At 49.3% G+C, this 24,174-nt stretch overlaps 1 protein-coding gene across 1 annotated transcript in view; it reads left to right on the top strand.

The window, feature by feature from the left end:
- The window catches only part of BCR (BCR activator of RhoGEF and GTPase), a 95,780-nt gene that overhangs the window by 19,445 nt on the left and 52,161 nt on the right, over window positions 1-24,174 (top strand). The window contains exon 2 of the mRNA XM_035098789.3: window positions 17,201-17,385. Within this exon, the coding sequence (XP_034954680.3) occupies window positions 17,201-17,385 (185 nt within the window). The remainder of the gene's footprint in view (window positions 1-17,200; window positions 17,386-24,174) is intronic.

The raw sequence follows: 24,174 nt of genomic DNA, 5'->3' as shown, positions 1-24,174 counted from the left end.
GGCATCCCCAAACTTCGGCCCTCCAGATGTTTTGGACTACAATTCCCATCTTCCCTGACCACTGGTCCTGTTACCTAGGGATCATGGGAGTTGTAGGCCAAAACATCTGGAGGGCCGCAGTTTGGAGATGCCTGCTTTAAGGCAAACTGGATTCTCCTGGTATTTCCCCCTTTTCTCCCCTTAAAAGAACAATCGCACAAACAGCCTTGTAAAAAATAACATCTATTCACTCAGAATACTTGTTGAGGAGTAACAGTTACAGCAGCTTTGTTCAGGCGGGCTTAACATGGTAATTCAGTTAGAAAGACATGCTGAAGTCTAGCTTAAGATGGTCTGAGCAATGGAGCTCAGACATGCAGATGTTCTCACATTTCTGGCTTGGTGATGAGATGAAGAGTAAGAGTGAAGAGACGCCAAAGAGCAAAGAGGAAGTGTCCAGCCAAGTGAGAACTTCAGCGCTTATAATGTGCCTATCTAGCAAACAGGACGCTGGTGGCGCTGTGGGTTAAACCACTGAGCCTAAGGTTTGCCGATCAGAAGGTCGTTGGTTCGAATCCCTGTGACGGGGTGAGCTCCCGTTGCTCTGTCCCAGCTCCTGCCAACCTAGCAGTTCAAAAGCACGTCAAAGTGCAAGTAGATAAATAGGTACTGATACAGCGGGAAGGTAAACGGCGTTTCCGTGTGCTGCTCTGGTTCGCCAGAAGCGGCTTTGTCATGCTGGCCACATGACCTGGAAGCTGTACGCCGACTCCCTCAGCCAATAATGTGAGATGAGCACCAGAGGCTGGACCTAATGGTCAAGGGTCCCTTTAACTTTACCTAGAAAACATGCATCGTTGTCTGCATCATAAATATTCCACATTTAGGGGCCCAGGGCCATGTGCCAGAGAAAGGTAAAAGGTAAGGTAAAGGACCCCTGGATGGTTAAGTCCAGTCAAAGGCAGGTATGAAGTATGTCACTCATCTCGCTTTTCAGGCTGAGGGAGCCGGCGTTTGTCCACAGGCTGCTTTCCGGGTCATTTGGCCAGCAGGACTAAACCGCTTCTGGTGCAATGGGAACACCGTGACAGAAACCAGAGTGCACGGAAACGCTGTTTACCTTCCTACCACACTGGTACCTATTTATCTACTTGCACTGGCATGCTTCGAACTGCTAGGTTGGCAGGAGCTAGGACAGAGCAACAGGAGCTCACCCCATTGGAGGGATTCAAATAGCCGACCTTCCGATCAGCAAGTCCAAGAGGTTTAGACCAGGCATCCCCAAACTTCGGCCCTCCAGATGTTTTGGACTACAATTCCCATCTTCCCCGACCACTGGTCCTGTTAGCTAGGGATCATGGGAGTTGTAGGCCAAAACATCTGGAGGGCCGCAGTTTGGGGATGCCTGGTTTAGACCACAGTGCCACTCACGTACCAGAACAGGTGGCGGCAGCATGGCAGTAGGCATAGTCCGAGCCAGCCACATTCTCTTTCTCGGACCATCGCTCAATGGTAGAGCGTCTGCCCTGCATACAGAAGGCCCCAAATTAAATCCCTGGCAGCATCTCCAGATTAAGACCGAGAGACACCGCTTCCTTGAAACCCTGGAGTGCCACTGCCAGCCAGTGTGGACAATACTGAGCTATATAGGGCCCCAGGACTTGTTAGAAAGCAGCTTCCTACGTTCCTATTCCCAGACATGCATTAACAGCAAAACTCATGGATAGACAGATGTGCAGGGGTGGCCTCATTCCTTGAGCTTTCCAATAAAATTATGTCCCTCTGCCACTAGCCTGCCAAGCAGCTGTCATCCCAGCCTCCCCATTTCCTCATTAAAGTGCAGATGATCACTTGGGGAGGAGGGAGAGCGGTCTTCATTGGATCTGGACCGTGGGGGGGGGAGGGAGAACCTCCTCCCTGGTGCCCTTGATCTGTCCTTGATTGCTGCCCTCTTGGGACTCTTCCCTGCTGCCCAGCTGGTGTCCGATTAGCAGGGCAGTGGGGAGAGGCAAATGGGGGGCCACCAGGGGAGTGGCCAAGGGCTGCATGTGGGTCACAGGTTGGCTCCTGGTCTAGCCATGATGCTAGGCTAGAAAGAAGAGCCCCTTCTGGTTAAAGGATGGGGGTTCTTTCATATGTGAACATGATCAACGCCCCTTATTTCAGAGCATTAAAGGCTCACTGCATTCAGAAACCTTCTCTGGCACTTTTATTTTCAGCTTCCTGAGCATCTGAGGATGTTGCTTTGCCCAGTCTGTGAATGAGCGCCCTCCAGTCATTTTGGTCTATAACTCCCATCAGCTTTAGCAGTGCTGGCTAGTGAGATGGGACCTGTAGTCCAAAACACCCGGGGGGGGCACCAAGTTGGGGAAGGTTTTCCTGTTAGCCTGATGCTGGCAGACTGTTGTGTTTTTCCCCGTGGCCTTCGGGGGGAGTTGGGCCCATTGAATGGATCAGCTGCTGACTGGCGACTTCTACAATGGGGCTGTGCAGAACAGGAAAGGCTGGATTGTTAGCGAAATGACCTTGCTTGGGTGCAAGAACCTTTTTTTGTAACTTAATTTTACTTTTCAATTCCCAAGGCAGGATAAAACAACAATGCGCTGTGCATGCAAAAAGAAAAGGAAACCTTAAGGGAGTTAAAGGACTTTCTGTGCGGTAAGGAGGGTGGAATTGTAAATGTCCCCCACTCTCGCAACATGGAGAGGGCTCTTGGCTCTTAGCTTTGCATTCATAACACCCCAGATTCAGCTCGCAGCACACCTAGTTTGAGTTGTATGAACCCCTGGAGAGTTGCTGCTGCCAGTCAGTATATAGCCAGTCAGATGAACCAATTGCTCTGATTCTGTATAAGATACCTCCCTGCATTCCTTCTTAACTTTTGTATACACCAGAATCCCATTCTAAATGTTTTTTTTTAAACCCTCCTAAAAGACCAGGGAGATAGACCTGGCGTTTATGGCACTGTGGAGAATTCCACAAGCACAGATCCAGAATGAAAAATACTTGGGCTGGCTCAGTCAGTAAAGCATGAGGCTCTTAGGGTCGTGAGCTCAAGCCCCATGTTGGGCAAAAGATTCCTGCTTTACCACGGGTTGGATGACTAGATATACCCTGATGGTCCCTTCCAACACAGCCAGTGTGGTGTAGTGGTAAAGAGTGGTAGACTCGTAATCTGGGGAACCGGGTTCGTGTCTCCGCTTCTCCACATGCAGCTGCTGGGTGACCTTGGGCTAGTCACACTTCTTTGAAGTCTCTCAGCCTCACTCACCTCACAGAGTGTTTGTTGTGGCGGAGGAAGGGAAAGGAGAATGTTAGCCGCTTTGAGACTCCTTCGGGTAGTGATAAAGCGTGATATCAAATCCAAACTCTTCTCCTCTTCTTCTTCTTCTTCTTCTTCTTCTTCTTCTTCTTCTTCTTCTTCTTCTTCTTCTTCTATTGTATGTTTTACTACTGTAGAAGTCACTGAAGCATCAGAAGAGACCTACAGCAGCTGGGTCAGGCCAAAGGGAGCCCATCTAGTCCAGTGGGCAACCCGGTGCCCCAAAGGGAAGCCCATAAGCATGACCTGAGTTGACCCAGCAGTGCTTTCCCCACTTGCGATTCCCACAACCATCATGGTGGCCATTGATAGCATCCTCATTTTCCATGCATTTAGTCTTATCCCTCTGCAGGGGTTTTACAGAGGCTCTTAGAATAGTCTGTCTTTCTGGTTGACGGATGCAAGGGGTTGCCGGTCCCCTTTGGGACAGTTTCTCGCTGATACATCTGGCCATGGCTTCTCTCTGAAACTACCTGAATTCTCAATAGCATCGCTCCTAAATGCCCTCGCTAGAATTGTAGGGGGCACACGGCTCCGCGCTTGGACTGAGAAGCCAAAGGCAATGAAATGGCTGACTAGGTGGCAGGGAGCATAAATGGCAGAAGACTCAGGATTCATGCAAGTAGGGGGTGGGGAGTCTGTATTAGGGCCCTCCAGGTGATGGCAGACAAAGCCTTTTCCTCTGCCAACATTGTGTCTGCCCTTTTCCCAGTGGTGAGAGGTCTGTTGCATCCCAGGAGCTTCTGCTGAGCCCTCTGTAGCCTGCTGTGGCAAATTGTCTGTGCATTTTGCAGATCATTTCTGCTCCAACGGGAGGTGGACACAGCCACTGCAAAGGTTTTTAATGGAGACCTTTAAGCTTGTCAAGCCTGGGGATGGGGGGGGGGGGAGAGACTGCTTGGAGGTTGAGACTTGTCTATTGATCCCTTGGCTCTTTCCTTTCCTGTCTTAGAAGAGAGTCAGGGCAACTGATTCTCTTGATTGGAGGCAGTTTTTCGTTTTTCAGTTTTTCATTTCATTTCACTTCACTTTTAATTTGTATACTGCCTTTCTGTATTACTATACGCAAGGCAGTTTGCAGCAACAAAATATACAGCAGAGAACACACACCTTATTATACAGTGGTACCTCTACTTACGAATTTAATGCGTTCCGAACGCACATTTGTAAGTTGAAAGTTTGTAAGTCGAATCCCATAGGAATGCATTGGGAGAAAAAATTCGTAAGTCGAAGCAACCCTATCTAAAAATTCGTAAGTAGAAAAAAATCCTATCTAAACTGCATCCAAGATGGCGGACGGAGCGCCATTCGTAAGTAGAAACATTCGTAAGTAGAGTTATTCGTAAGTAGAGGTACCATTGTAATAATCTAATCCAGTACAATTTTGTCAAAGTTAGGGGAAATTTGGAGAGTATATGAAAAGACAATGCCCCACATTAAAGTCATGAATCTATTTCTAATATTCCGTATTGATATAAATGAAAAGAGGATATATATTAGAATATTTTGCAAAAATATGGTTTTATAGTAATGGGAAGCAGTATTGAAATATAACCCGAGAGGACGACAAGTGGAAGTCTATATATCGTTTGTTTTGTTTGTTTGTTTTGTTTAGTTTGATTTAATTGTTTATGTTGTTTGATTTGATTGCTTATGATTTATTTAGTTTTTATATTTGTTTGTTTATGTTTTTATTGGTGTGTTTTTGATATAATTTTCAATAAAGATTTTTTTTTTAAAAAAAATCCAGTACAAAAACTCATAATGAAACATTCCTTTAAATGGAATGGCTTATATCAAAGTAATATTCAATAAAATATTATAAAATAGTACACAAGAAAATCAACCCTCAAAATTATTAATAATTATTAATAATTAAACAGAAATTCATGCTTAACAATTACAATAATTACTAAATGATGATCAGTAAAAATAACTACAAGTCACAAATGCATAAAATACCACAATACATACAAAACCTTGTAAAATGATCAAGTTGAGAAACAAAGACATTGTTGTTGTTGTCGTTTAGTCGTGTCCGACTCTTCGTGACCCCATGGACCAGAGCACACCAGGCACTCCTGTCTTCCACTGCCTCCCGCAGTTTGGTCATACTCATGTTGGTGGCTTCAAGAACACTGTCCAACCATCTTTTCCTCTGTCGTCCCCTTCTCCTTGTGCCCTCAATCTTTTCCAGCATTTCTCAGCATCACAAAGACATACAACCTATAAAACTTTTTTTTAAAAAAAAAACCATCGTTGTCCAGTGACAATTTTTCCATTCTTGGTCAAGGTCTTGGAACATTCTCAGCTCAAAGTGATTTTGGAGGAATCTAGTTTACTCCCTGGTTTTGGGAATGAATGAGTCACAAGCAGGGAAAGTGCAAGCATGGATGTGTCAGTGGCTCTTGAGATAGTGGATTATGGGATCCTGCTGGCTCACCTTACCCTCCATCCTTTTAAAAACATTTTCACGAAGCCACCAATGGGTGAGGTTTGTTCTGAAATGGATGCAGCTCAGCTCTGCCTCCTTGTTTTCATCAGCCACTGCCAGGGAGGCAGCAGAAACCTTGAACCAGGTTCGATTTGAATGGGGGGGGGAACAAACCAACCGAAACTTAATTCAGATGAGGTGGAGGTACTGCAGAGAGCCTTTCCTGCTACTCTGGCTGGAGATATACAGCCTGTTCTGAACATGGCTGCCAGAGTGTTTGCAGTAGTGAGGTGGTGTGTCCATAGCACCACCTATTTTTTCCATCAGTTGGATTCGCTAACAAATCACTTCTGGGCTGAATTTCAAGTGCTGATCCTAAGCCGTGCAGATCCTAAGTCATCTCAGGTACCATCAACATGCCCTCATGAGCCTATCCAACTCCTGCTGCTCTTGGTTCTACCAGTACCAGGCAGCAGCAGCAGACCCTTTTCCATGGTGGCCCCCTAACTGCGGCACTTGCTCTCTGGGGAGATTAGCCAAGCCCCCTCCCTTCCTGTTTTCCAAGCGTGTTCTGAAAACCTTCCTGTTTTGGAAGGCTTTTTGATAATGGATTGTGGTGTTTTTTCTCAGACGCCCGTTTTCAAGCTGCTGTTGCTCTCATGGCGTTAAGAGCTCTCTTGTTTTGAAACTGTACTCGCACCGCGTTGTCTTTGTGGGAAACTGCTTTGTGCGAGCTTTTTAAAGCCTTGGAAATCTGGGCGTAAATAAATACCAGGGTTCTGCAGTTTCCTGCTCCACACAGCACTGCCTCCGCTCTGGCTGTGGAGCTGAGAGGCGAGAGCCAGCCCCCCCCTCGCCCACGGCTGGCTACCTGGCACTTGACCAGAGGTTTTGGGGCAAAGTGGAGCAGAGCTCAGGGATCAGCCTGTCCTGCCCTTCCCTGCCTAGGGCTGCAGCCACAGCAGGGCTGGCGTCTCCCGGGCTATTGCCCTCCTCCTGCTTCCGCTCTCTAGAGCTGTTTCCCCTGCAGGAGCAACCACTCATCCCTTCCCCCCTCTGCAGAGTGGCATTCCAACCCCTAGGCTTCCTTTCTGCTGGTGTGGTCGCTTGCTGCTTCTGCCACCTGAGCGCCAGGGCAGAATGGGCCTTTCAGGTGCAGAGGAGGACCTGTGCCACCTCTTGAATGCTGATGGAAGCAGGAAGGGCTACTAAAAGGGGAAGACTTCGACCACATCATGTCTGCCAGCGACCGGATCTGTGCTGGGCCAGCAGGCAGGGAGGGGGAGTTGCATTACAGGGGTGGCCAGCTGGAAGCAGCTTTGTATGTACATTATTTATTCAGGCTGCCTCCTCTGCCCAGCCGCCCCCTATTAAATTCAGAGCTTGTCACCTGCAGGAGGAAGGTTTTTTCCCCATCTGCACAAGTCCTTTACTACCCCAAGTTCATGGCCATGTCATCTCCCAGAGGCTGTGCCTAGGCCAAACAAACCTGTAGGAGGAATGCCAAGTTAAGGTGCAAGATTTTAGTTAGTGAGTGCTACTTGGCTTTTGAAAAGGGAATCGACTGAAACTCAATTAAATCTGCATTGGAAGCTTAGATCTGAGATACGTGCAAGAGTTTGGAACCCTGTATTAAGCAGATTTTTAATGGATGTCTTAATAATGTGATTTATTACTTATTTCGGGGGGGATCTAAACTGTGCAGCCAAACATGGGGGGGGGGGAATCGATGAAACATCAAAACAAGCCATGAAAACAACAATATTCCACTGATACTCAAAGTAGACCCATTGAAATCAACGGACCTAAATTATTCACAGCCATTCATTTCAGCAGGTCTATACTTACTATCACTGTATACAACCCACCATAAATGAGAATTTGATGGCAGACGAATTTTGAATACAGTGTCAGGATTGTTGTTTTCTGCCAGGGTGATGTCTGCATTATTCCCTCCTCTGCCAATGGATTAATATCATGGGTATCAGCTCAGGCTGATCCCTGAGCTCTGCTCCACTTTGCCCCAAAACCTCCACATGCAGCTGCTGGGTGACCTTGGGCTAGTCACACTAGTTCTCTGAAGTCTCTCAGCCTCACTCGCCTCACAGAGTGTTTGTTGTGGGGGAGGAAGGGAAAGGAGAATGTTAGCCGCTTTGAGACTCCTTCGGGTAGTGATAAAGCGGGATATCAAATCCAAACTCTTCTTCTTCTTATTCTTATTCTTCTATCAGCAACATCAAACAGGATTTACCAATGGCCACTGACTGGGATAGCTTTAAAAAGAGGTTGAAGAGATTCATGGAAGAGGAAGAGGAGGAGGAGCAGGGTGGTGGAGGTCTCTCAGTAGGCCTAGCTCAGCCATCCCCAAACTGGTGCCATCCAGCTGCTTTGGACTACAGTACAGCTCCCATCAGCCATATGATGTCCTTCTAGTGGGGCAGCAGTAAAACTGCTAGCACACTTGCGAAGCTAAGCCGGGTCCAATATGATGGAAGGGCATGTGTTCAGATTCCTGCATTGCAAGAAGTTGGACTAGATGACCCGTCAGGGGTCCCTTCCAACTCTACAATTCTATGGGTCTATGTGGGGGCTGATGGGAGTCGTAGTCCAAAACGGCTGGACAGCCCCAGACCGATGACTGCGGGCTTGCGGCAAGTTCGGTCCCTTGCTGATGTTTGCCCACAGTGCCATGGGATGAGCCAGTCAAGTGAAGGTGACTGCCTGCATGTTGAGCTAGGCCTTGACCAGTTTCTTGCACTCAGGGGTCCTAAAAGTGCCCGTTGTGGGCTGCGTGCCAAATGCCAGGCTGTGCCAGGTTCATTGCTTGGTGTAGTTCATCTCAGGCTGACAAAAACGCATTTGGAGCTGTTGTGGGTCAAAGGCTGATGGGAATGAACCCGGAGGGATTCGTGGTGATGGGGAGGAGGGGGAATGGAAAACTGAAAATGCTTAGAGTGAGAGGTGCAAAGGAACCACCCAAAATCTGGACCAGGTGGAAGACTGGAGCAGCTCAGCCGGGTGGGTCATGCTGTGCCCTTCTGCAAGAGGTACTGGTACCTGAGGTGCTGATTTGGTGGGTTTCATTTTGCTGCTGTTTGTGCTGACAGGTTGGTGGAGAGGAGCTCTGCTCTTTCCTCAGGGAGAGAGTCATCCGGAGATGAGGACCGTGTCTCTCTCTCTAGTTGTTGGACGAAGGCAGCCAAATCAGTTCCTGGAGCGTGGGTGCAGCCAGCTGTCCATGAAGCATCCTGTGGATGCCTTATGCAATCTCCTGTGGGTGTGTTTTGGGGGGCGCTGGGCTAATTCCAGAGGGAGAGAGGGGAGATCATTCCAAGGTGGCCCATCCCAAAGGCTTACTTAAGCATGCTTAGGCAGGGAAAGACGATGAGCTGCTCTGATGCATTGATTCCTGAATTTGAGTCCCGTGCTGCAGGGGGTTGGACTAGATGATCCATTGGGTTTCTCCCAACTCTGCATTTCTGTGATACTCCTCATGTCATGCTCATTCTGTATAGTCTGAGGACAGCCCATGCAAATCATCACATGCCAGTCTTGTCCCTGGGTGGGGACTGTGTGGGCGAACTCTCCCTTTGTCTTGCTTGCTCCTGTGCTAGCATGAGTTAACCATAGAATCGTAGCGTTGGAAGGGAACATGAGGGTCATCTGGTCCAACCCCCTACAATGCAGGAAACCTTTGCCCAACGCGGGGCTCGAACCCATGACCCTGAGAATAACAGTCTCGTGCTCCACCAATTGAGCTATCTGAGATCTTCACATCCTTCCAGATTTCAGGACTGTGAGCCACTTCGGACAAACACTAGCCTCTACTTTTCCTTTTGTAAGTACCTGGCACTCAAATAGGGACAAAGAATATGACTCAGTTGGGTTCCTTTCCTTGCGATGGGGATTCAAGTGTGGGGGTGCCAGCCCTTACATACAGGATAAGCATTGCTGTTGATGTGTCCCCCACCTGATCCTGCCACTAACCCCGATCCACCTGCCCGCTGCCTCATGCTGGCGTCCCTCATACGGTAGATAAATAACAGCTTGACGGAGGCTAACAGCCCCAAGTGAGACCATCACAGGCCGTGTTGTGCTGAGGAAAACAACAGCCTTTTTGTGAGGGCTAAACACCCACCATCAGTTGGGGAGTCAGTTTGCACAGTCAGAAACATTTCACCGGGGTCTGTGAATAATTTGTTTTCACCATCTGATTTTGCATGCAGTCATCGAACATGTGCCATCGCCAAACTTTTAAGAGGAGCATCTGATGCCCCTTCTTTGTGTTCTATGTTAAGAACACAAGAAGAGCTTGTTGGGCCAGGCCAATGGCCCATCCAGTCCAACATCCTGTTCTCACAGTGGCCAATCAGATGCAACTTCTGGGAAACCTGCAAGCAGGATTCAAGCATGAGAGGACTCTCCCACCCTGGAGTTTTTAGTGACTGGGATTCAGAAGCATCGCTGCCTCTGACTGTGGAGGCAGAGTACAGTCAATATCTATTGATACCCCTCTCCCCTATGAATTTGTAGAATCCCTTTTTAAAACCATCCAAGTTGGTGGCCATTGCTTCCTCCCATGGGAGCGATTTCCACAGTTTTGCTACGCACCATGAGGAAGCGCGCTACCAGTGGTGTTCGAAATTAGCCAGGCGCATTTTTGCGACTGGTGCGAGTCCAATTGCGGCCACATGGAGATCTCTGGGCGCCAGGCTGGCGCCAGGAGAAAGCAAAATGTCACTTAGAGAAGGACCTGAGATATTTCCCCTGAGTTGATTTTATTCTGGATTGCTTTATTTGACGTTTTAATGTGTTGTAAACTGCTTGGAGATCTGTTCTTTAAAATATAAATTGGTATAGAAATGGAATGAATGAATAACAGTAAAAATAAGAATAAATCCCATGGAGTGGGGGGGTGGTTCCTAGACATTCTATTGTGGCAGCCGCAGCCTAGGTTTAAGGTGTCATTTGGCGACCACATTATATATCTGAGTTTCTAATGCTGACTACCAGTGAGAGTTGTTAGGTAAGTGAGTACCAGGAGGCCCTATTCATGTGTTACAGTTGTGTTTGTGTAGCGCATGGCCATTTGGGCAGTGGTCAGGGGCGTACCCAGGATCAAAATTAGGGGGGCAAGGGGCAGGGCCAAGGCACGGGAGGGGAGGGGCCACAGTGGGAATGTGGGCCTGCGCCTTTCAGCTGTTCAGAGGAACCGGCCCCAGGCTCCCGCTCCCCGCACGAAGCTCCGGAGGCGCGCGGGGAGCGTAAGCCTGGGGCCGCCACGCTGCGCCCCTCAGCCTTTTGCTTCTAGGGGGGGCAGTTGCCCCCCCTGCCTACGCCCATGGCAGTGGTGCAGGGTCAGACTTCAGCCCCACTTCTGAGGTCATCTTCTTGCAATTCTTCTAGACTTTTCACTCCTCAGGTAGTTGGAACCCTGTCTTGTTACTCATGTAACTTGCAATAACCAGGTTGGAGCATGCCAAAGTCCAGATGAGGGCAATGCCAAAACATCATAAAATAGTGTTCCCCACGGCTCTCCCTCAGGTTGCATAATAAAAACTATGCAGGGGGTGGTGAAAGCCAGGCTGTTTATCCAGGTCTATGTCAGATACGTGTTTAAGATGGCTGGACTAACATCAACAGGTTTTTTCTTCTGTCTCTCCTCCCTTCCCCTTTGGTTTTTATTTTTTTTAATAATTAGCCTGATGGAGAATTCTGAGGAATTTGAAAGCTGGCACACTGACCCATTTGAAAACATTTCTAAACTACTTACTATTTAAAGCCCTCTAAGCGGTATGCAAAAAACATGACATGTAAACAATAGATCAGTGTAATAAAAACAGTAAAGTAAAATCCAGTAAAGTAGTATTCTAAAAAACAACAACAATACCAGGGTTTTGTAATGGCAGGGCCCGGTCTTGTGGGTCAGGGAAAGCCTGGGCGAAGAGATAATGCTTTTGTGAGACTGCTGAGTGATGCTACATGTCTGGCGAAGATTTGTTGAGATGACAGTAGTAGGGACTTTGGGGGGAAGGTGATGGTATGGGGTTAGAATTTGTGATCTTTCATAAAGTCAAAGGTGTGCGAAGCCTAAACTGCCCCTTTGCTTTTCAGGAAAGCTGCTTTTAATCAGCTCAGACAAATGCTATGTAGGGTCCTACAGTGCAGAATTGTTGAAGATGGAGTTAAGGAAAAGTGCAAAGCATTTCAGTGAGAAAGAAAAAATGGTGGCAGTAGGGGCAACAGCAAAAGCAGGGCCGGCTCTAGGTAGACTCCCGGTGGTGCGGTGTGCTAGGGCGCTGGGCCGGTAGGCAGGGCGCTGCGCGGCAAAGCCGTGCGGAAACCATGCTGCGCCCTGCAAGGGCGGGGGCGCTGGAGCGATCTCTGTCCCTCAGCGCCAGGGCGCCCGACCTGTTTGAGACTGCCCTGAACAAAAGCTCAGAATTGAGATGTTTAGAGCAGCAAAAAGTCCTTTGCAAGACTGTTCAAAGCAACCAGAAGGCCGTGGTGAGCCCCCCTGCCCAGAAAGGAGGGGAAATATTAATGGATTGAACAAGCAGAGGGGAGCTGAGTGCAACCTTCCTCCAGTAAGTAGCCCAACCGGTTTGGGGGCAGAATTGCTCTTCTTGAATGAGTCGGTCAGGCAACGCCTAAGTACCGGTACTTTGAATGAACACTGGTCTTCAGGGCAAGGTGAACGGCATCCTATGGCATTAAAGAAACTGCTGGTGTACTCTTGAGGATCTCTGGGTCATCTCTGAAAAGCATGTGAGGTGCTATAGGACTGAAGACAGGCAAGTGTTGTCTTCAGAAAGGATGAGCTGAGAAACTGGTCAACCTGACTTCAATAATGGAGGGAGGGGGAGGTAGAACAGCTTATAAAGGTGTCCTATTGATTAGCAATACAGAGATTAGGGAGAGCCGATAGGGATTTGTAGAGACAAATGTGTCAGACTAATAATCTCTTTCTCTCACACACTTTTTTAAAAAAAAAATAAATTTACTAGTTTAGTGGATTGTGGGAATGTTGTGAACATAAGTTATCTTGACTTCAGCCAAGAATTTGACAAAGCCTACCATGATATCTTGGTTAGCAAATTGGCTGAATTGATACTAGATTGCCAAGTGGATTCACAGCTGGATGCAGGGGTGGTGTGTTCTGTTTTGCCGCTTGAGGTGAAACAGGATGTGCCGCTCTGTCTTGCAGTTCCCACCACCACCACCTACCTTCCTGCTCCTGCTCCTGCCGCTGCCCTGCGCTCTGCTGCATCCGCTGGTGGTGGAGAAGCACCACCACCATCAGCACCAATTTTGAAAAGATTTGGGGTAAGATCTCACCCCAAACGGATGCGATCTTGCCCAGTATTTGCACTGATGGTGGCGGTACCTCTCCACTGTTGGTGGAGGTAGTGGAAACCCATGGGTGTGTTGCATGGGGGGCTTCTGCCACCTGAAGCAGCGGCCTCATCCTGCTGCCTAATGGCTGGGCTGGCTCTGGATAGATGGGAAATGCTCATTAGTGGTTCCTCACCCAACCAGAGGGAGGTTAGGATGGTGGGGGTGGGTGGGCAGGTGCTGGGCTCTATCTTGAGTCAGGAACTGCTTGTGCACTTCCCATGAGGACACTTGGTTAGCTACTGTGAGAACAGGATACTGAGCTGGACAGAGAACCCCCCATAACAGACTCTCCTTATGTTCAGTACTCTATCATTGTGTTAGATGAATGGGTAGAAGGAATCTTTATGAGATTTGTGGATGACCCAAAACTGAGAGGCGTAACTAACCTCTAAGAAGATGGGAACACAATGCAAACCGACCTTGTTGGGATGGAAAAGCTGGGCTGAAACCAACAAAACGCATCAACAGAGATGAATGCAATCTTCTGCGCTGGGGTGGGGTGGGGGCTCAGATCCGCACAAGGATGGGGGATACCTGGCTTGAGAATCTTGGGATTGCTGTCAGGCACAAGTTGTGTATGAGCTGGCAGTGTGGTGCCACTGCAAAAAACAAAAAAACAAAAAACAGAGGCTAATGAGGTTTTAGGCTTCATTAAAAGACCACATTTCCATGTCAGAGGAAGTAATAGTTGTGTGTCAGTTTGTGCAAATTAAAATGTAATGCCCCTATCGAGCTTCTGCAGATGCATCCACAGCTGGATGTGGGGGGCTTATTGGGGCTGCTTCTCTCTCATTCCCAACTGGCCTTGGGCCAGGATATCTGAAGGGCCACCACCTCTTGCATTCATTCATTTATTCATCTTCTCCTTCCTTCAAAGCGTTTACATCTATCTCATCAGCAGGAAGAGGGTAAGAGGCTGCTCCAGAACACTTAAGCAGAGGGAAGAGCCTTGTTCTAGCTGAAGCAGGGGATTTTCCCTTTTGTAGGTGCTGAGGCCCGAAAGCCATCCTAGGACTTGGTGCTGTGAAGCAGCTGCTTTCCAGCAGGGCAGGGCAGGGAGATGGAGGTGTCTCAGTCCAGAGACAGCCCTATTGAGGGAGAAGCACAGAGACATGTGTCCTCGGTAGCATAGGCTGAACAACTGCTCGAAACGGCACTTAGTCCCATTGAAATGAATGGGAGCTGCATTCATAGCTGTCAACTTTTCCCTTTATTTTAAAGGGAAATTCCCTTATTCTGAATAGGATTCCTCGCGAGAAAAGGAAAAAGTTGACAGCTATGGCTGCATTAGGACACTTTGCAATGGGGCAGGAAAGTTTTTCAGTGTGACCAGCAGTGCAGTTTGGATATCCTGTCTCAGGCACCACACACACAGTTGCAATCAGAATTATTCAACCCCGATTGCAAAACAGGTTTATTATCAAATTTTTCAGACTTTCAGCTGTTTGCAAGTAGCAAATCACACAAAAGCAATGGAAATAGCTCTACACAGCAGATGCTTCAAGCAGTTTCCCCAAATTCAGCTGAAAATGCAACTCAGTGAGACTGGAGAAGCCAGTATAAGTTGCATTTTCAGCTGAATTTCACCTGATTTGCAATGGGGGTTGAATAATTCCAATTGCAGCTGTAGCATGGAACTGACACAAACCATATTGCTGTTAGCATAAATACAAAACATGGATTAATATATTGGACTATATGGAGATGGCAAAAATAAGAGACCAAAAGGACGAATTTTTTTGTGGAAGTGTCAAGATCCCTTTCAGATTATGTGAGAAAATATTACAGTCAAATGAAATCACAGGCAGGTCTAGAAATATAGGCAAAGGAATGAGAATGATAAAGGAATGTAATGTAAAATATATGTTATAGAAATAAGTATTATTTTTAAGGTAAGTAGATAAAAGGATTTGAACAGAAACATCATGGAAGTAAGGAAGGGAACTTGGGAAGTCAAAAGGCTAAGAAGGGAATATTGCATGGAAACTGAATTGAATTTGTTAAATTGTATGGAAATAAATAAGAACTTATGACAAAAAGTAGTTAATCCGCAGGATCCCATCAGCCAACTTTCAGAAGGACGGAAGGTGGAGGGGGAAGAGCAGGGGTCTCCAAACTAAGGCCCGGGGTCCGGATGCGGCCGAATCACCTTCTAATTCCGGCCCACGGACGGTCTGGGAATCAGCATGTTTTTACCTGAGTAGAATGTGTCCTTTTATTTAAAATGCATCTCTGGGTTATCTGTGGGGCATAGGAATTCATTCATTTTTTTTCTTCAAAATATAGTCCGCCCCCCCACAAGGTCTGAGGGACAGTGGACTGGCCCCCCCTGCTGAAAAAGTTTGCTGACCCCTGGGGAAGAGCTACTTGGGAGTTTTCCTCTCCCTTACTCGCAGTTCGAATTCTCACTCAGCAAAATCTCTCCCTGGAGCCAGGATCATGCATCCAATGCAGAAGGGGAAATGTGTTTGCTTCAGTGACTTGGTGACGAATCCTTTGAAGAAACATAATTCCTTTATCGGAAACCTTCCCATTACGGAATTGATTTGCAAATCCGCTCCTTGGGATGAGGAAGCGGGGGAGGTGGACCCAATAAACCCAGCCAGTGGCTGGTCCCCAACCTCCTCCTCCTCGAAGCAGATGATCCAAGGTCACACCTCACACTCCTATGTGCAAAGGCCGGACGTTTAACAGGAACAAAAAAAATTAAACTTGGGAGGCCTTAAGGCTCAGCCAGACTGCAGTTCCTTACAACCTTGAGAGCCAATTCCCATAACCACAATGTGACTTATCTTGCAGCCCTCCTCCCTACAGATGCAGAGAGAGGGAGAGAAATGCCCCCCCCCACAGAGCAATGATACACTGTTCTCTCCTGTAACCAAGACCAGGAACTCCAGAATTCCAGCCTCAAGGCTGATTCACATAGTTGCATGTGTTGTTTATGAGCTGTTGTCTTTGACAGCCAGCCGTGGTTGGAATAACTTCAGCAAACATGTCTTTTGCGAGGGTCTGCATTTGGCTAAGCTCCAGGCATGAGAGAAGCCCCGAGAAACAAAACGAGAAGGGCATAGGATCTTGGGGGGCTTCTCATTGTTCTAACATGTTTTTTTAAAAGGTACCATTAGCTGCTTTTTGTCTTGAAGGGGGGGGGAGGAACATGAAAATGTTGCATTTTCTGATTGAGCACTGCATATGAACATAATGAGAGCCTACTGGAGCAGGCCAATGGTCCTTCTAGTCCATGCGTGCTCATCTCGCATTATTGGCCAAGGGAGCCGGCGTATAGCTTCCAGGTCATGTGGCCAGCATGACAAAGCCGCTTCTGGCAACCCAGAGCAGCACACGGAAACGCCGTTTACCTTCCCGCTGTAGCAGTTCCTATTTATCTACTTGCATTCTGACGTGCTTTCAAACGGCTAGGTTGGCAGGAGCTGGGACCAAGCAACGGGAGCTCACCCTGTCACAGGGATTTGAACCGCCGACCTTCTGATCAGCAAGCCCTAGGCTCAGTGGTTTAACTCATGAAAGATACAGGCATTCTATTCCGGTGGGCTACTTTGGACTAGACCAAAGTCCCACAAGTAGCTTCCCAGGGTCTTGGGCAGAAACCTCCTCTCTTCCCTACTCCACAGCTCTGCATAGTTCATTATCTCTGTCTTCTGAGTCAGGGATCCTCTGAAATAAGCTGCAGTCCCAAACAAACGGACACTTGCTGGAAAGATTGTGAGAATTTTCTGAATGCACTTTGGTGCTGGTTAGGGAGGACCCAGGATAGTCTTGCAGGAGACATGACTGCAGGAAAACCAGGAAGGGCAGGAACCTGGGACATTGCAGTCTGAGTGCAAAGCAGCACTGAAGGATGAGGCTGCTTCTACGCTGGCCACACTTCCGCTCTCTCATTTTTCCAGGGCATCTGCACAACACTGAGCAAAATATTCCTTTCCTGTTTTCCTTCTGCAGCTTCATTCCACCTTTGTGATGTGCTTATTTAGGCAGCTTATGTGGCAAGTAACTAGTAGACTGAATGAATGATGCTACTCATCAAAACCATTTGCTTTTCTTCGCAGACTTGTCTTTTAGCGGGATGCCACCCGCCTATGCCTATGACGTGGACAGGGCCGAAGAGCAGCGTCGCCACCATGACATGATGCCCTACATCGACGACTCGCCCTCCTCCTCTCCCCATCTCAGCTCCAAGAGCCGAGGCAGCCGGGACACCCTTTCCTCGGGGTCTCTGGAATCCACAAAATCAGTAAGCCTCCTTTTGACTCTTGGAGCGGACTGTAGGAGCAAACCCATTCAGGTTCTCTCATTTGCCCAATTTATGTACTGGTGGTTTTTCTCCCCTATTTCGTACAAACTATTGTTTTGTCTGTTGGAAGTGTGTGTCTGCACACAGAGCTGTTCAGGCCAAAGTACTGGAGGTGCCCTCTCTGGCCATTGAGAGATCTCCGCAGATGTTGTGTTCAGGTTCATTGTCATAGAGATAAGGAAGGGATTGTGGCTTGCTTATGTTCCCAAATGAAAGCTGCAGTTGTCAGGAAGGGTGGGTCCTTTGCCCCACTGATTTGCCACGTGTGGACTATCACATCCAGGCAGGTCTGGCTGCCTTCTTTCTTCCTGCCCCCTGAGATCTGACCCGTGATGCTCAGCCCTTGGTCTCTTCGGGGTCGGCCTGCAAGTGTACATGTACATGCTCTGACCTCCCCAGAAGCCAACTCTGCCCTTTGCCTGCCAAGCTGCCAGTTAAGATCATCTTCCCAGCGGAGGGGGTTAAACTAAGCTGAAATTAACTCCTTGGTAGCTCAAGGATCCTGCTGTGTGTACATCAATCGTCAGTACGTGAATCATCCAGTATGACAGAAGCTTTCTCATTTTCTATAGAACAGGGGTGGTGAACCTGGGCCATGCAGGCATTGCTGGACTACAACTCCCAGCAGCCTCAGCCAGCCTGGCGAGTGATCAGGGCCAGATCTGAAGGGCCACAGGATCACCATTCCTAATGTGCAAAATGACACTGTTGTCTCTGGGGTGTGCACTGCCTTGCCTTCCCTTTCAAGAGTTTGCTCTCTAAATAAATAAAGGGTCCATATTCGCCATAAGATTGTGGGGAAGGAGCAAAACAATACAAGGACGTGAACACACTCTCTCTCCGCTTTTTGCCCACTGCAGGGAGCTTTTGGCATCTTTTGCGCATGCTTTTAATTCCCAGAGCCACCCGCTGTCACTCATCTTTTTTGTGGTTCCGTTTACGATTCCTCAGCCGTAGCAGCTGGAGCAAGGCCTTTTAATTTCCCCAGAGTCTGCTTCCGCAGGAGGGGGAGAGGGGAGAATGCAGCGTGCCTGGTTGCTAGCATCAATGTCTGCTTAAAGCAGCTTTCCCCCGCCTGGTGCCCTCCAGATATTTTGGGCTAGCACCAGCATCCAATGGGGCTTGCTGGCTAGGGCTGATGGGAGATGTATCCCAAAGTGTTTGGAGGGCATCAGCATAGGAAAGGCTGCTCTAAAGTCACATGCCTCTGCACTGAGGCAGTGGTTGTAGCTTCTGATTGTGCCGCCGGGGCTGATTTCTAGAATCAAAGTTGTGCCAGGAGCTGGCCCTTCCTCCTTGCCAGCGGCTGTGTGAGAAGCTCTTCTGCGGTGGTGGCTGAGGAGCTTTTAAGAGCAGCTCTGACAGAACATCCTGGCTTGTAGACATCAGAAAGGTGGCCTTGCCTAGTCAGCAGCTGGTTGGTACATCCCATCTGGGGTAGGATCAAAGGGTGGCCAAACTGGTTTGAGAAATACTTTCTCTTCAGGCCTTGGGCAGTTTGGCACTGATGAGCAGAGATTGCCTGTGGCACTTCCCCCAAAAGCTTTAACTCTTTGCTGATAGGGGAGGGAAATACTGCATCAGTCTGGTGATGTTGTTTTGACCCCAACTTTTTCTTTTTCTTTTAAGAAGTCTTTTCCCTGAAGTGTGACGACCTAGTCAATTTATGGTATGATAACTGCAAAGCTGTAGGAATGGAGTTTTCGGTTTTTTTTTTGTTCATTCTGTCCTTGTAGTTTTATCTTTTTTTGCTCTCTTTGTATACAACACTTTGGTAGCTCCTGGCTAGGAAGTGGTGTATAAATCTGCATTATTATGCATCAACATCATCACCATCAATGGAGAGAAGTATGGGAGGCACTTGTGGCCCAGCCTGGCTACTCCTCAGGAATCCCAGTTTACTAAGAAAAGCTCAATTTTTCTATTAGATGTGATGTCTCATTCAGAATGCTCAAGGCAGCGTAAAGTACCATAGGACAGGAGTGGTCAACATGGTGCCGTCCAGATCAGAGAATTGTAGAGTTGGAAGGGACCCTGAGGATCATTTAATGCAACCCCCTGCAATGCAGGAATATGCAGCTGTCCCATATGGGGATCGAGCTTGCAACCTTGGCATTATCAGCACCATGCTCTAACCAATGAGCTGTCTAGGCATTCGATGCTATTGAACTCATACCGGTAGGACTGTTGGCCAACCTGACCACTGGGGCTGAAATTGGGAGTCCAATATGTGCAGGACACCACCACCATGATGCTGGCTTTCTGTACCATGACAATAAATAGACAAGTAATGGCAAGGCAGCTATGAAAGCACAGCCTATAGTGCCCTCTGGGGCAGCTCTCTGGCCTGGTTTAGGCCTGGCTATGGTGAGAACCCCCGGATTGGTCTGCAGCCTCTCTGATGCAGCGGGCTTGGCTAGTCCCTTGGAGTCAGCTGTTGCTTGGGGATGGGGGTGCTCCTGCCATGCCTCTTCCCTTGCAAGCAGTCCTCCCAGCAAAGGCCAGAAGGAAGGAGAAATAATTGTGTGGGTGGGTGGGTGGGTGGGTGGGCAATGGGTAGCCTGGGATTGTGGTCTACGGCAAGCCTCCAGGCCAGCTCTGGCTACATCTCCTCCTTCCAGGCTCCTTTCTGCTCTGGATCAGCGTCTTGGCTCTTGTGGTGCATGGCCTGGGAGGGGGCAGGGAGTGCTCAGCCAGTGCTTTGTCAAGCAATGCAAGGCCTACTCTGGCATCGTCCTTGGCGTTGTCCTTGGCATCCCCCACCTTGCCTTTTGCTTGACTCCCAAGATCACCTGCTTGAGGCTGGTGTTGGCTTTCCCCCTCACTCTGCCTCTCCTCCTCCTCCTCTTCCTCCTGCTTGTTCTCTGCTGTTTTAATGGTTTTGCCTGAATGTACAAGCCCTTCCTGAGCAGAGGTTGGCATGAACACCATTGGGTGGTTATAAATAAATGTTGGCTTCTCTCCCTGCTCCTCCACCTCTCTCCACATGAAGCACAGCCGGCTGGTTCTGCAGAAAACATTCCCTGTTCAGCACCACTCAAGCAGTGAAACCTTCTCCAGCAGCTTATTAAACAGAAGCCTCGGAAGATAATGTACGTTATAAGGATCCTAATTAATATCTCTCTGTCTCTCTCCGCTCTTCATCCCCCATTGGCCTCTCTGTGTCTCCCCCCACCCCCTCTTCCTTTTTTTTTTTTACTGGAAGTCTCTGCTCTGAAAATGTTCATTGTGCTGCTTCCCACAAAGTCATGGGGGAAGATACTTGTTCTTTACAGCTCCCTCTTTAATACACCCACTGGAAAACAACATTTCCCTTGCTGGAGGCAGGTGCCAGTAGGGCCTGCTGTGCAGCATTGCTCATTCATTGTGTTTCCAGACCTTAATTCCTTACTCTCGCATTGTTATTAATTGAAGCGAAACGGGGAAGGGCCTCAAGCCATTTCAAAACAGGTTCCAGGATGGAGCTGACCCTTTCTGATATTTGCGTTTCACGGAATCCACAACTGAATACACTCTGCAGCAGCATCCTGGTTCCTTCCCTGTGGCATAGAGGGGCAGGAACTTGGGGGGGAGCACAATGCCTGGACTTTCCAGATCAGGAGCAATTACATCATCTTCTGGGTAACTGAGGGACCCTCCCTGTTCTTTCAAAGTGAAGGAAGTGATGATGAGACTTTTAGAGGAGGAGGACAATAATCAGCTAGATAGAGGCTGGATGTTTCTCTCCCTTGTGCCAGCAGCCTAAATGATAACAGTTGTGGTGCTCATTTACAGCTTGCAGGCTTCCCGCAGGCATAAAGTTGGCCACTGTGAGAACAGGATGTTGGACTAGATGAGCCATTGGCCTGACCTGCCAGGCTTGTCTTATGTTCTAGTTCCTTGCATTTTTAGAAGCCACGTTTCAGATAGCTGAAGAACACTTGTTAAAATCTCTGTGTTTTGCCAGCTGAAGCTAGAGCGTAGGGGAGGCCAACAGAGATCACTCCCCAGAAACTATGCACAGGATTGGTGCAAAGCTAGGCCTCCTCAGTAAAATTCCAGCTTGTTAACCATAATCACCGCACTTTGCCAGTTCATTCATCAATGACTTTCAGTTGATCCAATTAAACTCTTGAGTGCATGCATCTATTTCTCTATGAATCTTCTTTCAGGGGTGCTTGGGAGGGGGCTGCCACGAGGGGCTCCTGCACTTGAAACTTCACTACAACACTGCTGGCTTCCTTGCAAAAAGTATTTTGGTAGACAAGCGGAGAAATTTGGGCCACCGACATTTACAAACCCTTGACACCCAGGCTTCTTTAACCACTCAGATGATTTACAAATTTAATAACTTTGTCGGAGGAACAGCTCCCACCTATTTCTAAAATGTCTTCCCCGCTCCGTTTCCAACCACAATTCAAAGTGTGAGATGCTTACCATGAGGACCCCAGTTGGCCAACAGTGCTGGGAGATGCAGTTCAGCTAGTACCGTGTTTCTCATATTATAAGACATGTCTTATATTAATTTTTTCCTCAAAAAAACACACCATGGCTTATTTTCAAGGGATGTCTTATTTTTTAATAAAGTGCATCAAGCAAGTGAAAGGTTTCTGAGATCAAAAGCAGCAGAACAGAGCCCAAACAAGCATGATACAGTGGCACCTCGACATACGAATGACTCGACATACAAATTTTTCGAGTTACTAAGGGAAAAAATGGGGGCGGGCTTACGAATTTATTCGACTTACGATCAATGTGTGCCAGCCTCGCTTGGGATCGGGCTCTCGCCGGATCCCCTGCCACCGCCGCTGCGAAGCCGGCCTCCTGCCGGCTTCACGCGGGATCGGGCCCTCGCCGGCTCCGCTACCGATCTTCGTGTGACAGGCGGAGGTGGGGGGAGAGCGGAGAACGATCTCCGCTTTCCCCCCCACCCCGCCCGTCACACAGCACAGGGCCGAAGATCGGCGGGCGCTGTTTGCCGGGCTTGTCAAGCCCAGCAAGGAGCGCCCGCCGATCTTCGGTGACAGGCGGGGGTGGGGGGAGAGCGGAGAACGATCTCCGCTTCCCCCCCCACCCCCGCCTGTCACACAGCACAGGGCCGAAGATCGGCGGGCACTGTTTCCCGGGCTTGTCAAGCCCAGCAAACAGCGCCCGCCGATCTTCGGTGACAGGCGGGGGTGGGGAGAGAGCGGAGAACGATCTCCGCTTCCCCCCCACCCCCGCCTGTCACACAGCACAGGGCCGAAGATCGGCGGGTGCTGTTTCCCGGGCTTGTCAAGCCCAGCAAACAGCGCCCGTCGATCTTCGGTGACAGGCGGGGGTGGGGGGAGAGCGGAGAACGATCTCCGCTTTCCCCCCCACCCCGCCTGTCACAGCACAGGGCCGAAGATCGGCGGGCGCTGTTTGCCGGGCTTGTCAAGCCCAGCAAGGAGCGCCCGCCGATCTTCGGTGACAGGCGGGGGTGGGGGGAGAGCGGAGAACGATCTCCGCTTCCCCACCCCCCACATGTCACACAGCACAGGTCCGAAGATCGGCGGGCGCTGTTTCCCGGGCTTGTCAAGCCCAGCAAACAGCGCCCGCCGATCTTCGGTGACAGGCGGGGGTGGGGGGAGAGCGGAGAACGATCTCCGCTTTCCCCCCCACCCCGCCCGTCACACAGCACAGGTCCGAAGATCGGCGGGCGCTGTTTCCCGGGCTTGTCAAGCCCAGCAAACAGCGCCCGCCGATCTTCGGTGACAGGCGGGGGTGGGGGGAGAGCGGAGAACGATCTCCGCTTTCCCCCCCACCCCGCCCGTCACACAGCACAGGGCCGAAGATGGGCGGGCGCTGTTTGCCGGGCTTGTCAAGCCCAGCAAACAGCGCCCGCCGATCTTCGGCTCTGTCCCCCGATGCGCTACGGCTCGGGGAAGCAGGCAGGGAGATGGCAACAGCCTGCAGCTTCTCCGGCTGTTGCCGTCTCCCTGCCTGCTTCCCCGAGACGAAGCGCCTGGAGGAAGGAGCCGAATTGTGGCGCGGCGGGGCTTTTCGCGGTTTGCCTTCCCCAAACCAAGGGGAAGGCAAACGGCGAAAAGTCCCCGCCGCGCCGCAATTCAGGGCTCGCAGCTGCGGTGGTAGCGGAGCCGGCGAGGGCCCGATCTTGCGCTACCTCACCGGCCTCCCGCTACTTGCGCTACCTCCCACGGCCCAGCCGGGTCCCGGGGGTTAGCGCGCGCGCGCTGAAGCTCCAGCCGGGTCCCAGGGCTTTGCCGCGGCTCCCAGGGGTTAGCGCACGCGCTCTAAGGCTCTTGCCGGGTCCCAGGGCTTCGCACAGGGGACACCGAGGCTCCTGCTGGGTCCCGCGGCTTCGCCTCTCGCTCAGTCGGGGCTTTGCGATAGTGCTTATTTTCGGGGTATGTCTTATTTTTCACCAACCCTTTGAAATCCTGTCATGGCTTATTTTTAGGGGATGCCTTAAAATATCAGAAACACGGCATTTTTTTTAAAACTGCTGTCTTGCTTTGTAATTTGTTGTTATTATCTTGTGAGATCTGTTGTATAGACAGCCCTAATATTTATACTGAAGGGCAGCACAGCATTATTATTTTTTTGAAGTGAAAAATAAGCAAGCACATGGGTTTGAAGTTTTAGGCTGGACGACTCCTGCCTCTGCTAAGGAGTGTGCCTGCAGGGATTGGTACGAAGGGGCTCACCATGGATATTAGTAATCATAAGAGGGAAGGTTGGGGCAAAGGTGAGCAGTGAGAAATGGGG

This window comes from Zootoca vivipara, chromosome 16, assembly GCF_965207765.1.
Source record: "Zootoca vivipara chromosome 16, rZooViv2.hap1.1, whole genome shotgun sequence".
Classification (NCBI taxonomy): Eukaryota; Metazoa; Chordata; class Lepidosauria; order Squamata; family Lacertidae; genus Zootoca; species Zootoca vivipara.
The sequence above is the reverse complement of the archived record's forward strand: the minus strand, read 5'-3'. Positions and strand labels throughout refer to the sequence as shown.